General features: G+C 26.5%; 1 protein-coding gene across 4 annotated transcripts in view; it reads right to left on the reverse strand.

Moving 5' to 3' along the window:
- The window catches only part of LOC122497695 (small conductance calcium-activated potassium channel protein), a 659,102-nt gene that overhangs the window by 30,571 nt on the left and 605,053 nt on the right, over nt 1-23,478 (reverse strand). For all 4 annotated transcript variants that reach the window (XM_043604959.1, XM_043604958.1, XM_043604961.1 and 1 more), the window contains 2 exons: nt 4,599-4,709; nt 4,166-4,293 (listed from right to left, as the gene is read on the reverse strand). In XM_043604959.1, the coding sequence (XP_043460894.1) occupies nt 4,166-4,293; nt 4,599-4,709 (239 nt within the window). The remainder of the gene's footprint in view (nt 1-4,165; nt 4,294-4,598; nt 4,710-23,478) is intronic.

The following is a 23,478-nucleotide window of genomic DNA, read 5'->3' on the forward strand; positions in this document are numbered from 1 at the left end:
GTGCCTTGTGTCCACACCAAAAATTTATTGTACTGCAGTCTGATTTTATCTCTCTTTATTACTAACACGTTTCAGTTGAAAAAGCTTTATTGTTACCACTTGGAATCAATAAATTACTTTTGCCTTCTTAAAGTTACATATAGCTAAGAAATAAAAAGGCTTTTTTTCTCATACCAACTAAAAGCAATATCTTCATCATTAATTATCATTATTCTCGAAAAGTTTTTCAACTTCATTTCTTTTTTATTTATAAAAGTTGATATTATTTATTTTATTCATTTTTTTATTTTTCCTGTTTTATTTTACTTATTTTATTTATTTTATTTAAGTATTTTTGTTTGTTTAAAATTTTGAAAATTTCTTTTGATATTTTTTTAAATTAAAATTCATCCACTTTGTCATCTTCAAAAAAGCAAAAAAATTTTTATTATGGATTTCGAAAGTAAAATATATCAAAAATGTGGTGTAAGATTTTTAGAAAGATCCCAGCACTCAAAATATATTTTTTCAATACTATTTGAGCGCGTACACGGCTATGTAAGTATAAAACACAAACTTTAAACGCGTTTTTCTCAAAACCACATTTTTCATGCTGCGGGATGTTTTTCTCGGAAACTACTGGACCGATTCACAAATTTTTTTTACGAAAATCTTCGCCACATGGGTGGGTATCGCCGGAACTAGAATTATTTAAAAATATTAATTTTTACAATTTTTTTAAACCGAAAAACTGCCAAAAAAACTTTAATTTTCGAAAAAAAAATTTAAATTGCCGCCATTTTGTTATTTTTGCATAAAAATTAAAAATTCTAGTTCGGGCGATAGGCACAGTCCTACTGAAGATGAATCAATTTGAATTTTGTGTTTTAGATTTTTCTAACCTGAGAAATCAATCCCGCAGCTGGCATCGGTATTTTTAGCAGGTCTAAAATTATTGTTAAATTTTAAATAAACAAATAATATTTTTTAAATAAAATAAGGTTTTTTATAAAGTTAAAGAGTGTATTTATTGAACTAAAAAAAATGCAGATTAATATAATCCATAGGAATCGTAAAAAAAATTCTAGAAAATAGCTTCATTTTCAAGCGTGTAAAGTGGTATGAACCCTTAATATGAAATTCAAATTAATTAAATTTACCTTTTTTTATAATTTTGTAATTATTATTAATTATTATTAATATTATTAAAATTTGTCTTTTGCTTTTGCTTTTATTTAACTATAACATTTTCATTACTTTTTTTAAAAGTGGAAATAAATAAAGAAGTTTTGTCTGAACAAATCATTCTTTCACTACTTAAATTGAATTTATACAATTTACTGAAATTTTATTATGTTCGACTACACTATTAAAATGAAAAAAATTTGAGAATTCAGTCAGACTAATGCCCGGTTCCACCAACCTCGATTAAGACATTATTAACGGACCGTCAAATTTCTACTTGCGTTTCACCAACTTTTAACGGAACGTTATCTCGATTATTTAACCGATGTTAACTCCATGAAGGAGTATAAGGAGACATATCTCCAATGGGAAAATTGCCTGATATTGACTGTACTTCTCTGCAGTAAAATCGACAGGCACGCGAAAAGTAATAGCCTCATGTTCACTGATAACAGCGCCGCCAAACGGGAGAAATAAGTGCAATTTTACATTTTAAGTATTTTTATCTTTGACAGCTGATTGATATTTAAGATTAGAGGATCCTCTGAGTATTGTATTGTAAAATAAATCAACAGAATTAAATTGTTTTATACGTTATATAAATAGAAAGGACTCCAAATGAACAACCAAAAATTCTTTGCATTAAATTCATAAATGTCTGTTGGTAAAAGTATAAAAACTTTTACCCTTACAAAATAGTATATTAAATAAACTTACCATTCTTGGTGCTTTGAAAAAACACTTCTTTCAGAAGCATTTTTATTTGCTTTATAACTTGACATGCAATTTTTTATAAAACAATACATATTACTTTTATTTTATTGTTATTATCAACTTGGTACATAACCAAAAAACTACGTAAACAAAACTTTTATCATGGACAGCATGGAGGGTATATATTCTCTCCTGTAGGGGCGCTAATATCAGTGAACAAATTTCCGGTATGCGAATTTGCGTGCATGGCGATTTTACGCAGTTAAGTACAGTCAAAAGAGATGCATATACATACTCCTCCTTATACTCCTTCATGGTTAACTCTAACCGGCCACAAGAGGTCGGTTAACGTACCCTAACCTAAAAAGTGTTTTGAAAAGTGATAGATAGTGTAATTCTTGTTGCCAGAAAAATAAATTTTATGAACCATAAGTCAGAGAAATTAAGGGAAAAGTCAAGTAAATTTTATTTCAAAGAAATTTTAAATCTGTTGTTCAAAGATACTTGAATTTTTAAAATAAATTTTATTAAAAAATAAACACATTAATTGAAATTTTCTTAAAATTAATACAAGTTTTAAATAATGTTATTTAAAATTCTGATAAAATTGTAAATTTTAATTCAATTGTTAAAAGATTTGAATTTTTAAAATAATTTTATTAAAAAATAATAAAAAATGAATTGAGATTTTATGAAATTTTCATAAAAATAGTACAATTTGTTGAGGCAGTATTAAATTCCCACAATTCAAATGTATATAGGAAAACTGCATAAGTTAAAATGCATACGAGTAAACTGTATTTAAAAAATAAAATCATTAAATTATCTACTTTCGGTTCACAGTCATCAAAATGAGCAACTCAAAAAAGGACAATTTTATTCAAGACAATCTTTTAAATTTTTATAACTCAAATTTTTTATTGGATTTTTAATTTCTTTGGATTTTTTGATCAGGACAAAAAACCAAAAATTAAGTTTAAAGTGAAACTCGTGGTCAGTTTAAATTTGTACAGTTATTTAATTTAATGATTTTATTTATTAAATTTTCATGTGTGCAGTTTTTTCATGTGCACTTTTCCTGTATACAGCAAAATTGATAGCTCCCCAATTTGATGATTCAATATTTTAAAACTTATTCAAGTATTAAATAATTTTATTTAAAATTCTGAAAAACTTGCAAATTTTGTGAAACTGTCTTAAAAATATTACAATTTGTTAAAAAACTTCATTAAAAATTTTTAAAAAAACCAAAGTTTCAAAGAATTTTTATTTAATAATTTATAAATAATTGAATTGACTTGTACAAAGAGTTACAATTACAATTTTTATTAATTAGTAAATTTTAAAATAATTTAAATTAAGTGATTTATTTAATAAAAGTCTAGGAAACTTTTACTTAAAATTCTAAAAATTTAAGTTTTTAAAATATTTCAATTTTGTTATTATTAATTGAATTGAATATGATTGAAATTTGATAAAGAAGTAATTTTAAAAGTTTGTAAAATAATTTTATAAATTCTATTAAAATTTATAGAATTTATAAAGAATTTTATAGTAATTTTTAAAAATAATAGACGCAGAAGTTTGGTCCAGTAACAAATTTTATTTTGAACTGTTTCAATTTTTTAAAAAGGGATAAGGGAAACAGTCAAAATTCTATCTAGAAAACGCATACTTTTCGTAAGAATTGACCAATCATAATAGAGAAAGTAATGTTATTACGAACATAGTATACGTTTAGTTAACCATGGCTTATAACATGTTGGTGGAACGCACAGGCGGTTAAAGCCAACTTAACAGCGCCTTTAACTTTAGCGGACCGTCAATTAATCAAACCTTTAACTACGAATTATGGTGGAACCGGGCATAAAACTAATTTTTACCTATCAAAAGTATAACATGAAATAAAATTTTTGTCTGACTAAAGTTTCATATACTGTTACCGAAAATAAAATACGAAAAATTTTTCGGTTGACTAAAATTAACTTTCACTGTTGATAATGAAATTACGAATTTGAAGTATATAAGAATTCCACAAATTTCTTCAAAGCGAAACTTTTTTTGCTACTGTTAGAAACAATTGCAAAAATATAATTTTCTTTGTCTGAATAAACTTTTTCTACTACTGATTATACAGTATTAAGATTTTTTTTCAGGAGAAATTAATATTACTTCGAGTTATGGAGGTTCCAGAATTCTAAGAGATTTTTGAGCTTCTAGGAAAGGGAATGGACATTTCCTTCGATTTACCGAGGTTCTACTGTATTAATAATTAAATTTTACTTACGAGTAAATAGCTAAAAGAAATTTTCGTTGGTGTGTTCGCACACGACTTGGATTAACACGTTTTACTAAACGAGTATGTTTGTAGATAAGCCACGTTTCTCTCAGTACGTTTGCCGCTGCATTTTTTAACTGTAAAATATTAACAAATGACAACATTTTAATCATCGTTTAAATACTACCGCAAGTTCTTACATAATTAAATTTTAATTACACTTAATTTTAATTTTACTACTACTTATGGTAAATATTTCTTACATATAAATAAAAAAAATCAATATAATTTATATAATTAGTTTTGCCTAATTATTAGTCTATATAATTTTGAATAAATGAAGTAATTAATAAAAACTACAGAGGACGTGAATTCATATCATTGATTGAAAAATATAATATTACCATTTTGTGATTAAATAAAGGAAAATTGTAGTGCTTACTCTTTTAGTTAATTGTGTGTCCATCATAAAATTATGAACGTGCTTCTCGGCCCTCGTTAATTCTAGCTTTCTTGAAACGACTGCCACGAGTAACGCTGTGCACCCAGCTCCCTGAAAGAATAATTATCTTTGTAATAAATTTTTTCTTTTTTAGCTCTTATTAACATGACCAACGTGACATTTTAGTCTTATAACAGTTGAAATTAAATTTCCTTTTTCCTCGTGCGTTTGTTGAAAAATTCAACTCAAGAAAAAACAATGAATATAAATTTTTTTTCTTCTTTTTTGCACTATCCAAAATGAGAGAAAAACATTTTTTTTATTCTTTTTGCAAAATAATTTAGTAAAACATTTTATGTATTTAATTATACAACCATAAAGAACTGTACTTAAATTTTATCTGCATTTTTTTCTCTCAATTTCTGATCATTTGCAATTTTTATAAATTTTGTACGTTTTTGATTTTTATTTAATTCATAGTGTTTTTTCTGATTTTAAATTTAATTCAATTTGTATTTTTCCTTTTGATTTTATTCTTAATACAAAATATTTAATGAAATTCAAATGACGGAAAAAATTCCCTATTTGTAAGAAATGTTCTAATTACGATCGACGATTCAAATGAAATTTTAGAGACATTTATAAATTTGAAGGAGATGAGGCCAAGGCCAATTTGAAACCGATATAAAGTGACCAGACTTGGCACTCTCGTAACTTTTCAAAATACATTTGAAAGCACAATTTGCTTGTGAATTTGCTTTCAATTTGATTGCTGCTTTCATTTTTAGATTTGCTGACTAAAATATGTATATATATATATATACTCTATATTGATAATATAAATGGCCATATATTTTTGTGACAAACTTTCATACCAAAACTTTCTCTCTCAATGATTTAAAAGAAAAAATTCTATGTTTTGTGTAAACTGAGAGAAATATTTTGTTTTAACAATAAAAATTTTATAAGTTGTTTTTTTTAAATTTTTAAACCACAGAAATTTATAATTTTTAAAATTAATTATTATGAAATTTGACTAATATTCAATAAACTATTAATATAAAAAATTAATGTTATAATTATTTATAATTAATATTTACAATTCTACACAATTGTCATTACAACTTGTAAGTAAAGTTTTTATATACTTACACTGAGAAAATAAAATATTATTTTTTAACTATTTATTTTTCTATAAAACAAAAGGTTTTCTCAGTGAAATTGAAAGAAAAAATAATTTTAGATGATTTTTTAATATACGTATTTGTCTTTTGTTTAAACCGTTTTTTAATTATAAATAATTAAGTAAATAAATTCTATGAATTAAACAATTATAATAATTATATTAGTTACATGATAAATAATAATTAATTAATTTAATTATAATAATTATTAATTGTTACGATCCACTTCGTACCTAATATCCCTTCGTGATAGTAAAATATAAATATATAATGTTTAAAAAAAATATTAAAAAAACCCAAATTTCCATGTTAATAATATATACAAAACAAACTTAGCTCATCTATTCGTTATAATCTCGGTTAAAAAGAGTTAAAAGTAAGTTAAATACAATATATTTCTCAATTATTGCGGTTTGATAAATTTTCACATATTTATAAATTTAAATTGCAAAAATCTATTAACTTTAATTAAAAGAATGAGGCTTCAGATACATTTAATTGTCAAACATGGGTTGTGGTGTCCAGGTTAATGAACCAGGATCACATGAGAGAAAAGTTGTAGTTAATTCTACTTAACACGTTTAGTAAGTCAGTATGTACTAATAATAACTGAATATTTAGTTACATTTAAAAAATATCATTTAGTTTCGTTTAGTCGATTTTACTAAACAGTGTTGTCGAAGACACTGAATGCTTAGTTAAACTCACAGAACACTGCGCAGTACACTGTTTTTTCAAAATTGCGCTAATATGTTTGCAGGTAAGTTTCGATATTCACGAAGTGCTTATTTTGAGGTTAGAAATTGAACGAAACGCTTCTATTATTGCCAAACATTTGTTTACCAATAGTAATGTAGTTTTCTATATTTAATTTGAAAAATAATTTCTGTAGTGATTACAGAAAAAATCAACATAACCTCTTAAAAATATGCAAATTAACTGCTCGAAATTTTTGTGATAATTATATTTTTGTTTTCTGTTAAAATATAAAAATTTCACGTTGACTTTCTATTACTATTGAAATTATTTCAAAATTAAATGTAGAAAACAATATTTCAATATTTTTACATTTTACTAAACAGTTTAGTCCGTTTGACTTTCTGTGCAGTTGAATTAACTTTTTCTTGAGTAGTCACAATGACTAAACGCCTGTTTAGTAAATCCTACTACCAGTCTATAGTCAGTCCAAAATCGACTACTTTCTGTTTTTAGTACATTTAACTGCGCAAGTAGTTAATCTGACTACGCCCTTCTCTCCGTGGCACCACTGCCCAAACTGGCCCAAACTGCAAGCTTGGAGAAAAGCGCCTGGCAACGATCAAGTGCAATAAATTATAAGAATGATTTCTCCACTAAAATGTCGATTGTTTGAGTATAGAGAAGCTCTTGTTTTGAATTTCGTGTGAAGGAGACCTGACAAGATAAGTCGTTAGGCAAAGTGCATAGTAAAAAAGTTCTTATAACGGAAATATTGTTATAAGTGAAAATAAATAGTGAAAATAATAAAAGTAATATATGAGAAATTTTATTAGGAAAAGTTAATTTAAGATATAGCAGTGAATCTCGATGAATCGATAAATACGAAGAATATATTAAAAATACTCAATGGTAATTTTTTCGACCACTTTTCTCTTTAAATATTTAATAAATTGAGCCGAAACTTTGTACGAAAGTCTAAAATGCAATAAAGAAGTGATGTGCAAAAGTTAATTATTATTATTTATAACATTTAGAACAATGTTTATAATTTGTTGGATAGAGCTATCTTATTGTCACATGAATCTTTTCACAAATGTAATATCGAAAAGGTGTTCCAAATTCTACTTAAGAATGATTATCCATTGGACATTATCAATAAACATAAAAAAATTAGATTGTTTAAACAAAAATCTACATTGAACAATAATCAAAATCATAATAAATCATTTATCTATAGTCGTATTCCAAAAATTTGCATTCCATTTAATAATAATTATTCACAATTGTCAAAGATTTCAAAAGATTATAATTTATTGTCAATTCCAATGGTTAATAAGTCTTTAACTTCAGTTGTTAAATTAGGTAAGGATTCAAACAACAAATGGAACCAAACTGGTATCGTTTACAAATTTAACTGTAATAATTGTTCCGCCACTTACATCGGTGAATCAAAACGTAGTTTGGAAAAAAGAATCAAAGAACATAAAAACAAAAAAATTGAATCTGTAGTTAATGAACATCAAACTACACTCAATCATTCTTTCAATTTTGATGAAGTTAAAATTGTAGATTTGGAATCAAATTATAAAAAACGATTAATTTCTGAAATGTTATATATTAAGTTTAACGATAACACGATCAATAAGAAAGAAGATATATACAATTTCTAAGCAATACATATTTTCCTCTATTAAGAAAACTGAAAGAGTGAACTTATCTCGATTATTTTGATTTGAGTTCATTGACTCCACACGTGCTGTTTATATGACGTGCAAAATTGTCTCCTTCAGATTTTAGTCTTGTTTTGTCACTCGTATGAGATGTCCGTGTTTTATGTTAACCTGTTCGCTTGTAATTTCTTGACGTATTTTATGTTTTTTGAGACGTGTTACAAATGTAACAAATATAACAAATTATTTTTGAATCATTTTTTAAAATAATTTTTGTGAAATGACCAGGTAGATATTAATTTTTGTATTAACTTAATTTATTTTAGTTTTTTTGTAAAAATCTTATATTTGTAAAATTTTAATTTTAAAAAATAATTTTTATTGTTTAATAAAGTGGCCTGATGATGGTGTCAAACCAAGACACCGAAACGTTGCACAACTAATGTAACATTGTTTCATTTATCACTCTTCCGATAATCGAATAAAAAAGGATTTACAAATATATATTTAAAAAATTTGTCAAAGAACGAATAGGTTAGTCAGGTGTTTTCATACACTCATATAACTATTAACACACACGTATAGGGAAGAGTGGGCCAAGACGGGGTACCGGCCCTATTAAACAAACGAATTAACCAATCGCGATTATATTTTACATAATACTGCACCGAGACGAGAGTTTCTTGTTTACAAAACCTAAAAGCCATGAGAACAAATCTTTTATCTGTTTTACTAAAAAAACTGTTTTTGACGATTTTCTTGTCATTTTTTCACTTTTTTTAGGAGGTGTTTATTACTTAATAATAACAGTTAATGAACTGTATAAATTTTTTTCTAACTGTCAAGGGTTACAGAAGAAGGGAAGCATATGTTTTTTTTTCTTTGTTGAATCGTAAATTGTAGTAATTAATCGTTTTATTCAATTTCGTAGGTGCGGGCAAGATGGGGTAGGGGTGAGTGGGGCAAGACGGGGTTCACAAATTATAAGCAAAAAAAAGAGAAATAAGAGAAGTTAAGAAAACTACTAAAATCAAGACTGAATAAAATAAGAGTGACCAAAAAGAAAAAAGCTTGTCAGGTTAAATCATCAATTAGCGATGGTAAAGTGGAAAATACACCTTGTCTCTATTGTAATGGTTATTATTTAGACTCAAATGAAGGCTGGGCTGCTTTTTTTGTCTGCGGCCAATGGGCTCACTGCATTTATGCACGAAGATGAAGATGCAACCTTTACTTGTGAAATTTGTCGACAGAAATAGGTTGCTTTCTTGAGTAGCCCATCTTACCCCTTAGGGTATCCCATCTTGCCCGCCGGTGGGGCAAGATGGGGAGATTTGCAATTTTTTTAATATTATTAATTATAAGCTTTTTTAAGAAACAGATGGCCTTTGTACGCCTTTTTTACGAAAGACTGATTCCCAAAGATGATAATTAAAAATAATAATAAAGTATATATTCGATAATTTTCGTTTTTTTGCGCTTTAAACCTTAAGTACCCCGTCTTGCCCCACTCTCCCCTACATTATACATCATGAAAACATAAACATTGTCTTAAAATCATACACTTATTAAATATTAATATTATTATATATTGTAATGATGTTATCTCGGTCGATAAATTAATAAAAGCGATGAGATAGTCGATCACTCCGAGTCAGGATTTCAAAAACAAAAAAGACAATTTCTTTTTTAACGTTTCAACAGCACGGCTGACCTCTTCAGAAACTACAATTTGTTTTTGAAATCCTGACTCGGAGTGATCGACTATCTCATCGCTTTTATTAATATTATTGTTACAAACTAAATAAAACAAAGATAATGAAAAAGGGTAAAAGCTCATTTGTATTAGGGTTTCGAAAGAGAGGATAATATATATTATAGTTATTTGTAATTCTGTTTCACTTCATTTAACACCTTTAAAGTCATTCCTTTCCCATAAATTCCTCTATCACTAAAAGTAAAGATTCTCGCCTCTCTGTTTGAATAATAAACAGGAAGGAGGGGGATCCTCTACCAAACTAAAAATAAGATGTATCATTTAAATAAATTTTATTTTTTGTTTATAACAGGGTCAAATTTTCTCAAAAAGATCAAAGTTGGTCATGGGTCTTTCCATTTTTGTAAAACTTGGTATAAAGGTAGTGTTTTATGACAAAAGATTTTAGGAAAAAAGGTTTTTAAAAATTTTCAAAATTGTGGATTTTACCGGGCATTAAACATTAAAGCACATTTTTTTTGAAAAACGAATAACTTTTATATATATTTAGTTAGAGTTTGTTTATTTTTTAGGTAATAATAGTTGATTATCTAACAATTTAAAGTGCAATATTAAAGAAAAAAAATCCAAAATTTGCCTGGAGACTTTAAAACTAACCGAAATATCGAATTTTTTGTCTCGAGGTGCACAGATATCGATCTTGCGTAAACACGCCTCTGAGATGTGCACCAAACGTTCTTAAGCGTAAATTTTCGCATTCTTATATTTTTTTGTTAATTTTTAGTAAAAAAGAAGGTTTAAAAATCAAGTTTTGCAATTATAAATTTGTTTTTAAATAATTTTGAATCTCAAAATGTACGTAGGTAAGTAATATATAAGGGGCAAATTTTCTCAAGTGTACCAATGTCAAAATTGCAAATTGTTAGATCGGGCTAATATTTTCACTGTATTTAGAACTATGAATGAGTACTTAAAACCACCAAGTAATTATGAAATTTTATAAAAAAAATTGTAGGTGGAGGGGGTTGAAGATTTTAGATAAGTATATAAACAGTGAGTTTTATAAAAAATCGTAGCTATTATATAATAAAAAAAAATTGATATCTATATGTTTTTGGTAGGTTTTTTTCTGCTCTTTCAAATGGTGAGAATTTTTTTTCAAAAAATTCAAAATTTAACCCTTTTTTGAAAATTAAAAATTTGTTTGAAATTTTTTTTTTTAACTAAATTTCCCGGCTTAATATTTTTTGACATTTTCTAAAGTACATTTTTTTAATTTTTACATTTTTTGATGTAAGAAGAGATGATTTTTTTTATCTGAATAATTTTTTATTATTTTAATATCAATATCAAGCGTGATACACGCATAAGGAGTTGAATATTTTATTTAAACAATCGTTGCAAATAAGAGGCATTTTACGTGAAATGTCCTAAGTTGAAATTTCAACTTCTTGAAAAAAATTTAAACTCAGGGAATTTGTTGTTCTATCAAGTAGAAATGTGCCCCAAAAAAATATTTTTGATTCTTTCGAAAATTTGGAGGGGGTAGAGGGGGGTCAATTTGACCAATTTTGCTAACACTGGCTACTTTGTGAATTTTTTCTGAACATACTTGTAATGGGAAAAATTTTTTAGAATATGTTTCTGAAAGGTTTTTTCGTCCTCTTTCCAATGGTGTATTTTATTTTTTAATATTTTAAAAATTTACCCTAATTTTTGATAATTAATATTTAATTTTCAATTTCCCAAAAAACGGTCCGTTTTTTTTTAAATAAATTATTGCAAACGAAAGCTGAGGTTTTTTCCTATCGGCATGTAAATTTTCAGAATGCCCTTTTTTTTGTTTTTGAGTTATTAAATTTCAAAGAATAAATTGTGGCGCGCTGCGTCGCGGTTGCACTGAGCCGCGTGGCAACCGGCGCACAGTGTCTTATTTTTTCATTTTCGCGTTCAAAACCCAATTTCTCTTGAAGGAATTGACCAAAACGAATAAACCTTGGACCAAAATAATGCTAAGTAAGTAATTACAACTTTTTTGTAATCATTTAGGATCACTGAATACAAAAATAAAATTGGTGTTTCGAGATTCAAAATGGCGAATTCAAAATGGCTGATGAAATTTTCAAAATTTAAAAAAAACTTCTAATTTATCCAAATTGTGATCTTTTAATGTTTTTGAGGTCGCTGAATTAAAATTTGATGGTAAAATTAAAAAATTTAAAATGTCGGACCCAATATGTCGGACAAAATTTTTTTTTATATTTTAATTAGACAAATTTTAAAAGTAACAACTTTATTTTTTTACACGTCAAGCGCAGTCAAATTCTAAGGTTAACTTTTAAAAAAAGAACAGTGGAAAAACAATTGAAAGCAGAAAAATATCAAACAACTGTAATTCAATTTACAAATAAGTACACTGGAGCTTCACTTATTTTCAGTCGCACTTATTTTAGCAATTTCCAGTCTCACTTATTTTCAGTTAAAAGGTTCTCCGTGTGTTCTCATTGGTTGATGTTAAAGAATCCACCAATGAAATCAACTCGAATATTACGTTTCAGAGTGAAAATAAGTGCGACTCTCTAGTAGAAAAATTTGGTAGCGCTCGCATGGTGCCACTCTTGCGTTCCATTGCGCTGTAGTGGCGCTGAGGGCATTTGAAACAATTTTGTAGTCTAGCGCCTTTCTCGCATTCTGCTCGCAGTGTTAGAATGAACATAACCTCACCTGCCAAAACTTTATTTTGCGAATTAAAAAATGATTCCTATGTCGTTTCTTTTGACGAATATAATTAAGAAAATCGTGTACATATAAAAAATATTTACTAATTATCTGCCTACAATTAAGTTTTAACGTATTTGAAGAGTTAATACACGTTTCGTTTAAAGTTAAATTTAGAAAACGGTAACCTTTTCTTAATCCCAAGCCTATAATCAAAATTTTTGATCATTATTTGCTGTATAAAATTGTTTTTAAAATATGGAAATTTTAAAAATAAATTATTATTAAATTTCCATAAAAAATTATTTATTTCTTTTCAGAAACAGTGTCAAAAATAGTTACACATGTTAAACATTGAAATTAAAATTTTTGAAATTAACCAATTCTTTTATAATAATAATAATAATAATAATAATAATTGCAAAAATTAATTTCCTATTTAAAATCAGTAAATCTTTTCTGTCAGGTCAATTAAAAATAAAGAAAAAATAAATCCAGTTTGAGGTTATGTTTTCTAATTCAAATGGAGAGAAATTAATAATATATTTGATCCATCAAAAAGTATTTATTGTTATTCTTGGTGATAAATCGTTAGATTAATTACTTAAAATATATTTAAACATTTTCTTGGAGGTTGAATAAGACATTCATATACTAATAATTCTTTGAACAAGAAGTTTATAATGTAATATTAATTTATATTTAAACTTAATAGGTACAATTACAAATATATAATTACTTAGAATCCTTTACTATATTATTGTTTTTAAATGCCACAATATTTTACAAGCAAACATTTACTTTCACTTTAAAAATAAAAACAAAACACCTTCCCAGGCGGAAAAGTCGGACGAATGTCGGAATTTACAACCGGCTGGGATCCGCGCCCGTACAGACCGCAAGTACCGACGGTCTGTACCGATTCGGATCTGAAAAAGCAACCGGCGCGGTACAGATTATGCTCCGACTGTCGGAACCGTCTTCCCACTATTGTCAGTACCGGCTCGGTACTGGATTTCTTCCGCCGGCGGATCTTATTCTTCTGCGGCGTCGGAAGAATGACGGATATGTTTAGTCTGTACTGGCTCGGTGCTGGGCCGGATCCGATTGCGGATGTCGTCATTTATTGGCACATTATAAATCACATTATAAATTTATTTTCAATAAATGTGTCATAACTAAATAATTATTACAATAATTAATTGCATTATTTTAGAAAATAATGATTAATTAATAAATGAATTTAATCAAAATATTAAGTAATTATTTATTGAGACTTTTTTCAAAATTAAACAATTAAAAATATTTGTTGTGCACTTATACTTTATAATTATTATAAATAAATTTATACTATTAATATAAATTTATTATTATTGAGATATTATTAATTAATATTATTGAGAATTAATAATAAATTATTAATATTAATAAATATTAATAAATATTAATATTCATGTTAATAATTTATTATTAATTCTCAATAATATTAATGTTAATTAATAATATCTCAATAATAATAAATTTATTATTATTGTGATATTAATTAAAATTATTAATATTATTATGTTCAATATTATTATATTGAGATACAATTATTTAATATATTATATAATAATAAAAATATAGCTGTAGCATTCACGCGTAGTATTCGACAAGTTTCATTTCAGCTTGTGACACTTGAGAGTATTTAAGATTTGAGAGTCCCATGCGAGCGTAGCATAGTGGTTAGCGTGCGAGATTTCGGTGCGTAAATATTCGGTTAGGCGTAGGTTCGTACCTCCAAGCGTTAGGATTTTTCAAATGTGTATGTAATAAAAAATTACGTTTAAGTGTATAAAAAAAAAAAAAAATGTGTAAAGTGAACTGTCAATGAATTGTCATCAGTATTTATCTTTTGCAATTAATTATTATTTTTTTTATTGATATTTGTTGAAATTATCATTTGGATCCGATCCGGTTGTCAGTCGGTAGAATGCCAGCGCTCGGCTGGCTATTAAATGAAAAATCCACGGTCGGTAGAGTGCCAGGTCCCAGCCGGTTGAATTATACACGGCACGGCTTCTCCCGGCCGGTCAGCGGGCGGTAGAATGCCAGTTCCGAGCCGGTTGCCAGCGCGCTCCTGGCCTAGTCACTATTCGGTAGAATGCCCGTTCACATTCGGTTGGCAGGCGGTTCCCAGCCAGTACAGTTACACCGGCGTCAGTACGGGCTAGGATCCGCGCCGGTTGGAAATTTCCGCCTGGGATTTGACACTTTATGCAACAGCAATTTGAGGTTATGTTGCATTTTAGCGGAAAGTGCTCGCGCCATGCAAGGCGCTAGAAGACGTCTGGTACACTTGAGAAAATTTGCCCCTTATATATTACATACATATTTTGAGATTCAAAATTGTTTAAATACAAATTTATAATTGCAAAACTTGATTTTTAAACCTTCTTTTTTACTAAAAATTAACAAAAAAATATTAGAATGCGAAAATTTACGCTTAAAAACGTTTGGTGCACATCTCAGGCAGATAACGAATCCAAATATTATAGTTACAAAAAAATCGAAGGGGTGCTTATGCCTGGAAAAATGAAATCAAAATTTTTTTTGACTTTTTTTCCGGGTAAATTTTGGATTTCTTTTTCTTTAATATTGCACTTTAAATTGTTAGATAATCAACTATTATTACCTAAAAAATAAACAATTTCTAACTAAATAGATAAAAGTTATTCGGTTTTCAAAAAAAATGTGCTTTAATGTTTAATGCCCGGTAAAATCCCCAATTTCGAAAATTTTGAAAAATCTTTTTTTCCTAAAATCTTCTGTCATAAAACACTACTTTTATACCAAGTTTCAAAAAAATTGAAAGACCCATGACCAACTTTGATTTTTTTGAGAAAATTTGACCCAACATTAATAATTTAATCGATTTTTAAAAATTTGGTTTATCCAATAAAATGCAAAAATTCGTAATAATAATAAATTAACATTTAAATAATTAAAATATTCCCTATTATTAATAGTATTTTCTACAAAATATAAAACAATCATTTTTCATGATAAAATAGATAATTAAAAAGTTTACTTATTTATAAGGGAAAGGGCCCCAAGATGAACATGTCTATCTTAGGGTCCATGGCAGAATTCTTTACCCAGTGTGCACGTACTGGAACAATTTTGGAACCGTTCTAGAACTGTTCTTTATTTCCATTAATTGTTCTAGAACAGTTCTAGAACGTGCACACTGGGTAAGCAACAGAAAAAATTTGTATTCAAACAAAATATCAAAAAAATAATTCTAGAATATTATTGTACAATAAATAAATAGGTAGTATTTGAACAATAAATACCTATTGAAAATAAAAAATTTAAATTCTTTACCGATTTAAGAAGAAATTGTAAGAAAACTTCGTAAGACACAAATTTCAGGAGGTGTGTGCAGAATAAAACCTAATTGCTTTTTTTCCTTTAAATGTGGCTCAAAAGCTTCGTCTATACTAACTATACAAAAATAACAATAAGCATAAGGTGCTTTTTGTTAGTTACTTGTTTATTTTAGGTTACTTTATACAACAATTTTAAACGAAATCTTCATCTTGGGACCCTCTACCCTACAATTTACATAGGATCTAAATTTTTCTGTAGAACTTTTTAAAAATAATTAGATACAAAATTTTCTTTTACACAAATAAGTCTATTTTCAAAACGGAGTGCCAGTTTAAAAATCTCAATGCTAACGTTGTAGAGAATTAATTTTAAAAAATTTTACTAAAGGGACATGACAAAAAAGTTGGATTCTATAAGTACGTAAATAGTAGGGGAAAGGCTGGCAGGTTGTCCCACCTAAGCTTTTTTGCTCATAACTCATTAAAAAAAATTAATTAATACTAACATACCATCGGAAAGAGGACCTAAAAAGAGCTGCAAATTTAACCTATAGATAATTTAAGTTATAAAAAAAAAAATTTTACATAAAATTTTTAAAATGATGTAAAATCAACGTTTTGAAATTTAGGCTTGCAGGTTGACCCATCCTTGAAAAATTGATAATAATATGGAAAAACTCAAATAAATTTATTAAATGTACATTTAATGTTTCTGAACATAGGTAATAATTTCAATTTAAATTTTTTAAACAATTTATTAATAAATAAAATCAATAAAATTTTTTTTTCAATTGAAAATCAAACGAAAAATAAGATATGTGAAAAAAATGAAATTTCGGAAATCGCGTAAATTTACTCCAAATTATATCATTGGATTCGCATTTCGGTCCTGCAAACCGTAAAGTGAGTCAATCTGCAATTTTGAACTCAATTTTTAAATCGATGAAAAAATATTAATTCTTGATATTTTAAAAATCTTTTGGATAATCAAAATTGATTAAAAAAGCAACTCAGAAAAAAAATTTAATTTAAATTATCTATAAAAATATTTCATTTGTTAGCAGATGAAAAAGTCACAATTTTAATTTTTCCACAAGTCAATTTCAGAATTTGTTTAACAACAACATTTTTATTGCTTCTTTTTGCTCTAAAAGATCATAAAAAGTAATAACTAATCATTTCACAACAATATCAGTCGCATTTTTAATTATGGCACTTCTAGAATAAAAATTAACGCAAGTTGGACAATAATAATTATTTACTGATAATATAATAATAATTTCAGCATTTGAAGCAAATACCATTTAATTGACTACAATAAATATTATTTGATTCAATTAAATATTTAATTAATAATAGTCAATTAATCGGTTATTTGAAACAATAAAATTTTTTTTTTAGTGTAATAATAAAATAATAATAACAATATAAATAGTAACAAATTATTAACTATAATAATCGTCGTATTCATTCTGTCCAGTCTGTCCACACCTGAAGTTAGTCATGGTTATATCTTTGATTTTTTAACAAAATTTATGCTTTTGTTTTTTATATGTTTTGATAGATAATATTACATTTCTTTATTTTGTTTTTATTTTTTTAATTTAATAATATTATTTTTATTTCTCAAATAATTCAAAAATATTTTTATTAATCTAAAAAAATTATTAATATTATTATATTATTCATTATTTCCTTTGATTCTAAAAAATTAGCATTTTGTAACAAACATTTTAGAAAATTAACAAATGTAAATCCTGTAAAATATTTTCTATTTTTTTAATTTGAAAAACTTTATTACTTAACAAAATTTTGACTTCTTCCTTGACTCTAAAGAATATTCTGATTCACTCTAAAAATGATTAGATACTCCAAAAAATGTTCCATTACATTTATTTACGAATTTCTTTAATTCTAAAATTATTTGAAAACATCAATAACTTCTTTTCTAAATAAATTTGAATCATTATTATTTTCCCACACGAATAAATTATTTTTAATAATTTTTGAAAAAAGTTTTTTGAGAATTTTAAAATCCATTTGTTTAAGAAATTTAAATTATTCAGAAATTCTTCAACTAAATACGAATTAAAAAATAAATACTTCAAATAATTTCAGAAAAAAATTCAATTAAACTTTTTTAAAATAATTAATTCTACAGAATTGTTAGTTATAAGTATGAAAAATACAAATTTTTAAAGAATTTGATTTGGAACCATTTTAAAATTTAATTATTTCTTAAAATTCATGCTATAATGCTTTTAATATTCAATTATTATGTAGAACTATAATTGAAATTCATTTTGAAATCAATTTTTATTAGAGAATTCAATAATTTAAATGCAAAAATAAATAATTTATTGAATAATTAAAATTTCTTAAAATTTAAGTCTGATAAAGAATTTTATCAAAACATTTTTAAATTCATTTTTTGAAGGCACAAATATGAAATTTTATGCAAAGTTAGCAGAGCAGTAATATATTTTGTAAATTTAAATTTTTAACGAAATTTTTTTTAATTTTTGAATTATTTTTTGTGATTAAGTAGATAAGTGATTAAGTACACGGAAAAAAAAAGTACGTGAATCCTTCCTTGAAAGTGCTTGACTTTTGGATAGAACACAAAGTACAAGGCTGTGGCCGCAGTCCCATGGCAGCGTTTTGCGTTGCGTTGTAATGAGAGAGAATGCATCAAACGTATATTTGCGTCTTTTTCTCTCCCATTACGACGCAACGCAAAACGCTGCCATGGGACTCCACCATGTATCATATACTTTTTATTAGAAAATATAGAAAAGTCCTAGAGTTATTCTAGTACTAGTATGGGCAACAGTGTTTTTTAAATTTTAACGAAAAGTCATTTGTTCAGTTTTATAAAGTACGTGAAAAATTAGTTGACTGCGCTTGAAAATTCTGTAGAGCATGCGCAGTGTGCGTTGCGCGTTTCTACCCAAGGTAAATGCCAGCTGATCGTCTGTTTCCACTTGTGTTAATTTGAGATGTGAATATACTATTATTTTATGAAAAACAAATAGTGTTAATATATAGTTGTCTTCAAGAATTGACTTTCAAAAAAATATTTTTTATTTTGTGTTTCTCACAAAACAGAATGTTATGTAAGTCTCAGTTTTCAGTGAAATAGCATATCTCAGAAGTCGTGAAAAATTTCACCATGTGGTATATAAGAACAATTCGATACGTACTTTTAAGTGTTAAGTGTGTGTTTATATTTAAGTTATACGCGAATATATGTGTGTGTTATAGGTTAGTTCATAAGTGTTGATGAACGTCGAACAATAATTGTTCTTTGTTTGTGTGATTAATTATCAATATATGTGAATGAATGAGTGAATTTCAGAAAAACTCTGTGAACAAGTGGAAATTATTTTTTTTATTTTACAGTTTTTTTGAAAGTCAATGAAATTCTCAAGCAAGGTACTAGAAATTTTCATTGACTGCTTTTGAAACTCTCATGCAAAAGTACTAGACTGTTTTTAGTATTTTGTGTCGTATCCAAAAGTCAAGTACCGAGTCAATGAAAAATTCACGTACTTTTTTTTTCCGTGTACCAGTTTTTATTGTTAATGGCATTATTATTAATTATCTATTAATACTAGGAGAAACTACACGCGCGTTTTTTTAGCTGTCACCTGTAATAATAATTTTAAAAGATAACATTTTTGTAATTTTTCATAAATTTTTCGAAGAATTTTTTTTTGAAATTTTGTAAAGATAATCGCATTTCTTTTGAGTAATGATAATAATAATGATAAATTAAATACTTTGTTTGGCGGGCGTGACATTTACTACTTATTTATATTATTTATAAAAAAATTTTAAATACAAATTTCATAAAATTCAATTATTTTTTTAATTTTTAAATAAAAAATTATTCCAAGATAATTAATAAAAAATAATTTTTTCTCGATAGTTTTTCAAAAATTAAGTTATTTAAGAAAATTAATTTTAAATCTGTAAAGTCTAATTATTGTTAAAAACAGGAAGAGTTTGAAATATATAAAATCTTTTCAATGCTCAAGAATAACATTCAGAATTTTCTTATGAATTCTTGAAATTGAATATTATTCCAGCACTTTTGACAAAATTTTCTGACTTTTTCCTGATTTCCCTGAATAAATTTAGAAAAATAGTGATTTTGTGTAGAATTCTTCTGAATAATTGAATTTTTGAATGTTAATGATATGAAAATAATATTAATTAATTTTGACTAGAAACCTATTAGAAACAAAATAACAAATAAATAATTAATTATTGTAATTAAATATAATTTATTTTTGATAATTAATAAGTCAAAAATAATGTAATGAACATATTTTTCATTATCGTCGCATTGGCATTCACGCTTTGATCAATTTTCATGTGACATGTAATGTAAAAATTACATTATTGTTATATATATGTTAAAAGTGAAACAAAAAAATTCACGCGCGCTTTAACGCGCGTTATTTTTGTGCTAGTTGAAACAATAATTACGAAATTACCAAAAGAGAAATATACAGTTGTATACAAATCATTTTTCTGTGCAAAATAGAAGTGGAATAGAAAAATAATTATTTTTCTTCTTCTTTTTGTAATAATCATATTTTTTGTAAAACAAAAAACAAAATATATGTATTGTTTGAAGTATTGAACGGAGAAAGAAACCGTTGAAGAAAAATAGAGACGATTATTCATTCTGAGAAAGGACAACGATAAAAAACCTTGACTTCTTTAAATTGCAGCCTGTTTACTGGACGATATAATGTCTATGATTGATTGCATCGATCAGATCTATAGAAACATTGTTCTTTTTCAAAATAAGCAAAAAGTATAATTCATAAGCATTTCTAAAAGGGATTATTCATTATAAAACATGAATTGCCTCAGAGCTTTTATATTCAATATTAGAAAAAGTTATGAAAAAGAAAACATTTCAAACATTTTTTTGTTTATCAGTATTTTCTCACTTATTTAAAAAATTTTTAAAATATTGTACACAAATATGTTTTTATAAAATTTGGTATTTTAGAAAAAATTTTCCTTCAAAGAGATGTTTATTTATTTGATTAATTGCTAAAGTAGAGATAATTTAATTAAATATAGGGTCAGCATTTCCCAAACGGATTACCTAAAACTGAAAAATTCCATTTTTTACCAAAAATATTTGTTTTTGAATAATACGGTTAAAAGAATCTCTGAAAATATTAGGTTAAAAAAAATGTTGTTAAAGTAATTAATAATTAAATTTTTTAGTAGTCTTAAATTAAAGAATTTTTTCTCAAATTTTAATTGACGGATTAAAAATTCGAAAAATTGAGTTTTTTCGTATTTTTACACTATTTTAGAATAATTTTTTTGTTTTTTATACATTTTTATGTTATTTGTTTATGAAATGTTAATAAAAAATATATTCTTCATGTCCTAACAAAAAAATAATAATTGTAATATATAATTATTCTTTAAAAGTCTTCCTCAATAATTACTTTTTTAAAATAATTAAAAATTTTTTTTAAAAATTTAGGCTCATGTTTCTTATTAACGGCTTTAAACTAGGAGACTTTTTAAGAATATAATACAATTTCTAATTTTAGGTTTATTAAAACTGAAAATATTTTCTCTGTGTCAAGAAAAACTAAGAAAGTTTTATCTAATTAGGTAATAAAAACAAAAAAATTTATTGAATAAAGCTTTTTTCCGAGAAAACACATTGATGGTTCAATTTTTACCGAGTTTTTTCTTTTTCCTCATTTTTTCTTTTTTTTTTTAATGAAATGAAGGTCTTGAGTTTCTTTGGGCGTAAAAATCCTAAGAGTCCCTAAAGTTAGTATTAACTTTCCAAAGAAGCGGTTTTGGGATAAGTTCTGAACTCCCGATAAAAAGAGAGAAAATGTTATTGAGAAAATGAGGTTTTAGTTTACTGTAGACGTTCGAAAAGGTGGAAAAAAATTCTTCCAAAATGAGGATTAAAAGAAGGAAAGAAAAAAGAAAATTTAAGAGAAAAATATGAAAATGAATTAAAAAATGTTAAAAAAGTAATTAAATTATATTTAGAGGTTTCTTATTTAAAAATTTTTTCTAGATGGCACCGTGAAGTGAATATTTATTCATTAGTAAATAAAAAAAAAAATAATAAATAAAATAACTTTTTTAATTCATCCCGATTTTTATCAAATTTTGTACTCTATTCTATATCCTTTGCATTAGCTGATAAAACGAATCATGACACCAGAATGTGCCGCGTGGAGGCTGCAAAGGTTTTACATTACACTTTCTGTTCTTTGTTTTTTTTTTGTTTATAATAAGGGAAGTGTTCCGGTTGTGGGCACCCTTTTGTTTTTGCCTCATAACATTTGTCCATGTGCATATTATACAAATGTATGTGTACGAATTTAAAGCTAGAGGTCTAAGGTGACTGTCAGTAAAGGAATTAAATTGATTCCTTTAAGGGGATTTGAACCTTGATGACGTCACAGTTTGTGCAAAGCATTAGTTTTAAATCTGTGACGTCATCATGGTTCAAATGCCCTTAAATAAAAAAGTTTTATTAGAAATTTAGTGAAATGGAAATTTTTTGACAAAAAAATTTTTGTACCCGGTTGTGGGTACCCTTGAAAAATCCGCTAAAAATGAAAAAATATTAAAGGAAACCAAAACAAATAAAGAAGAAATGAAAGTTTCTTTATTTTAAGAGACTTTGCCGGGATAAGAAAAAAAAATGAAAAGAAAAAAAAAAGAAAAGAACAAAAATGATGACACGTTTTCACACTATGCTCATCGCTAACAAAAGCTTAATGCTTGCATGTGAAGTAGCTAGTACGCAAACCATAACGCACTTCTAATGCACTGAACGACTATATATTCATCACATTTAATGGAGTTTGCGGCTGTCACTTTCCTTGGCAGAAAGTTTAGATAGATGAGACAGTAGTCCACATCATTGTCAGATGGTTGAGCCTCCTTAACATAAAGGTGCCCACAACCAGGAATGACAGTAATTTTTTTAAAAAGATCAACACATTTTGTGATGCAGGATTTTGGTTAAACACGAAGGTACATCACAAAATATAATAACAACACTGCAAAAAAAAATTAAACCCTTTTTTTCTGAACGAATCTACACCCATATGTTGCTCTTCGAAAACAATACAAAATTACTTTTTTATTTATTTAATGCAAATTTTCTTTATTATGCTCACAGCTATTACACAAATGCATATATTTGTTTCGTTATCAATATACGAAAAGTCCGTATTGTCAACGAACACGACTAGCAATACTTAGATCAGTAAAATCTGCTTGCTGTCAAAGTTTACGTAGGGGTGCCCACAACCGGCGCACTTCCCCTATCTATTTAAAATTTACAAATTTTGTCCGACATATTGGATCCGCCATTTTGAATTTTTTTTGACGTCATATTTATATTCAGCGACCCCAAAAACCATTGTATACTAAGTTTCATAAAAATTCATCTACCAGATTTTGCTGAACATTTTGGGCCAATCATATGATTATTTTTCCAAA

This window comes from Leptopilina heterotoma, unplaced genomic scaffold, assembly GCF_015476425.1.
Source record: "Leptopilina heterotoma isolate Lh14 unplaced genomic scaffold, ASM1547642v1 Lhet_135, whole genome shotgun sequence".
NCBI classification, from domain to species: Eukaryota; Metazoa; Arthropoda; class Insecta; order Hymenoptera; family Figitidae; genus Leptopilina; species Leptopilina heterotoma.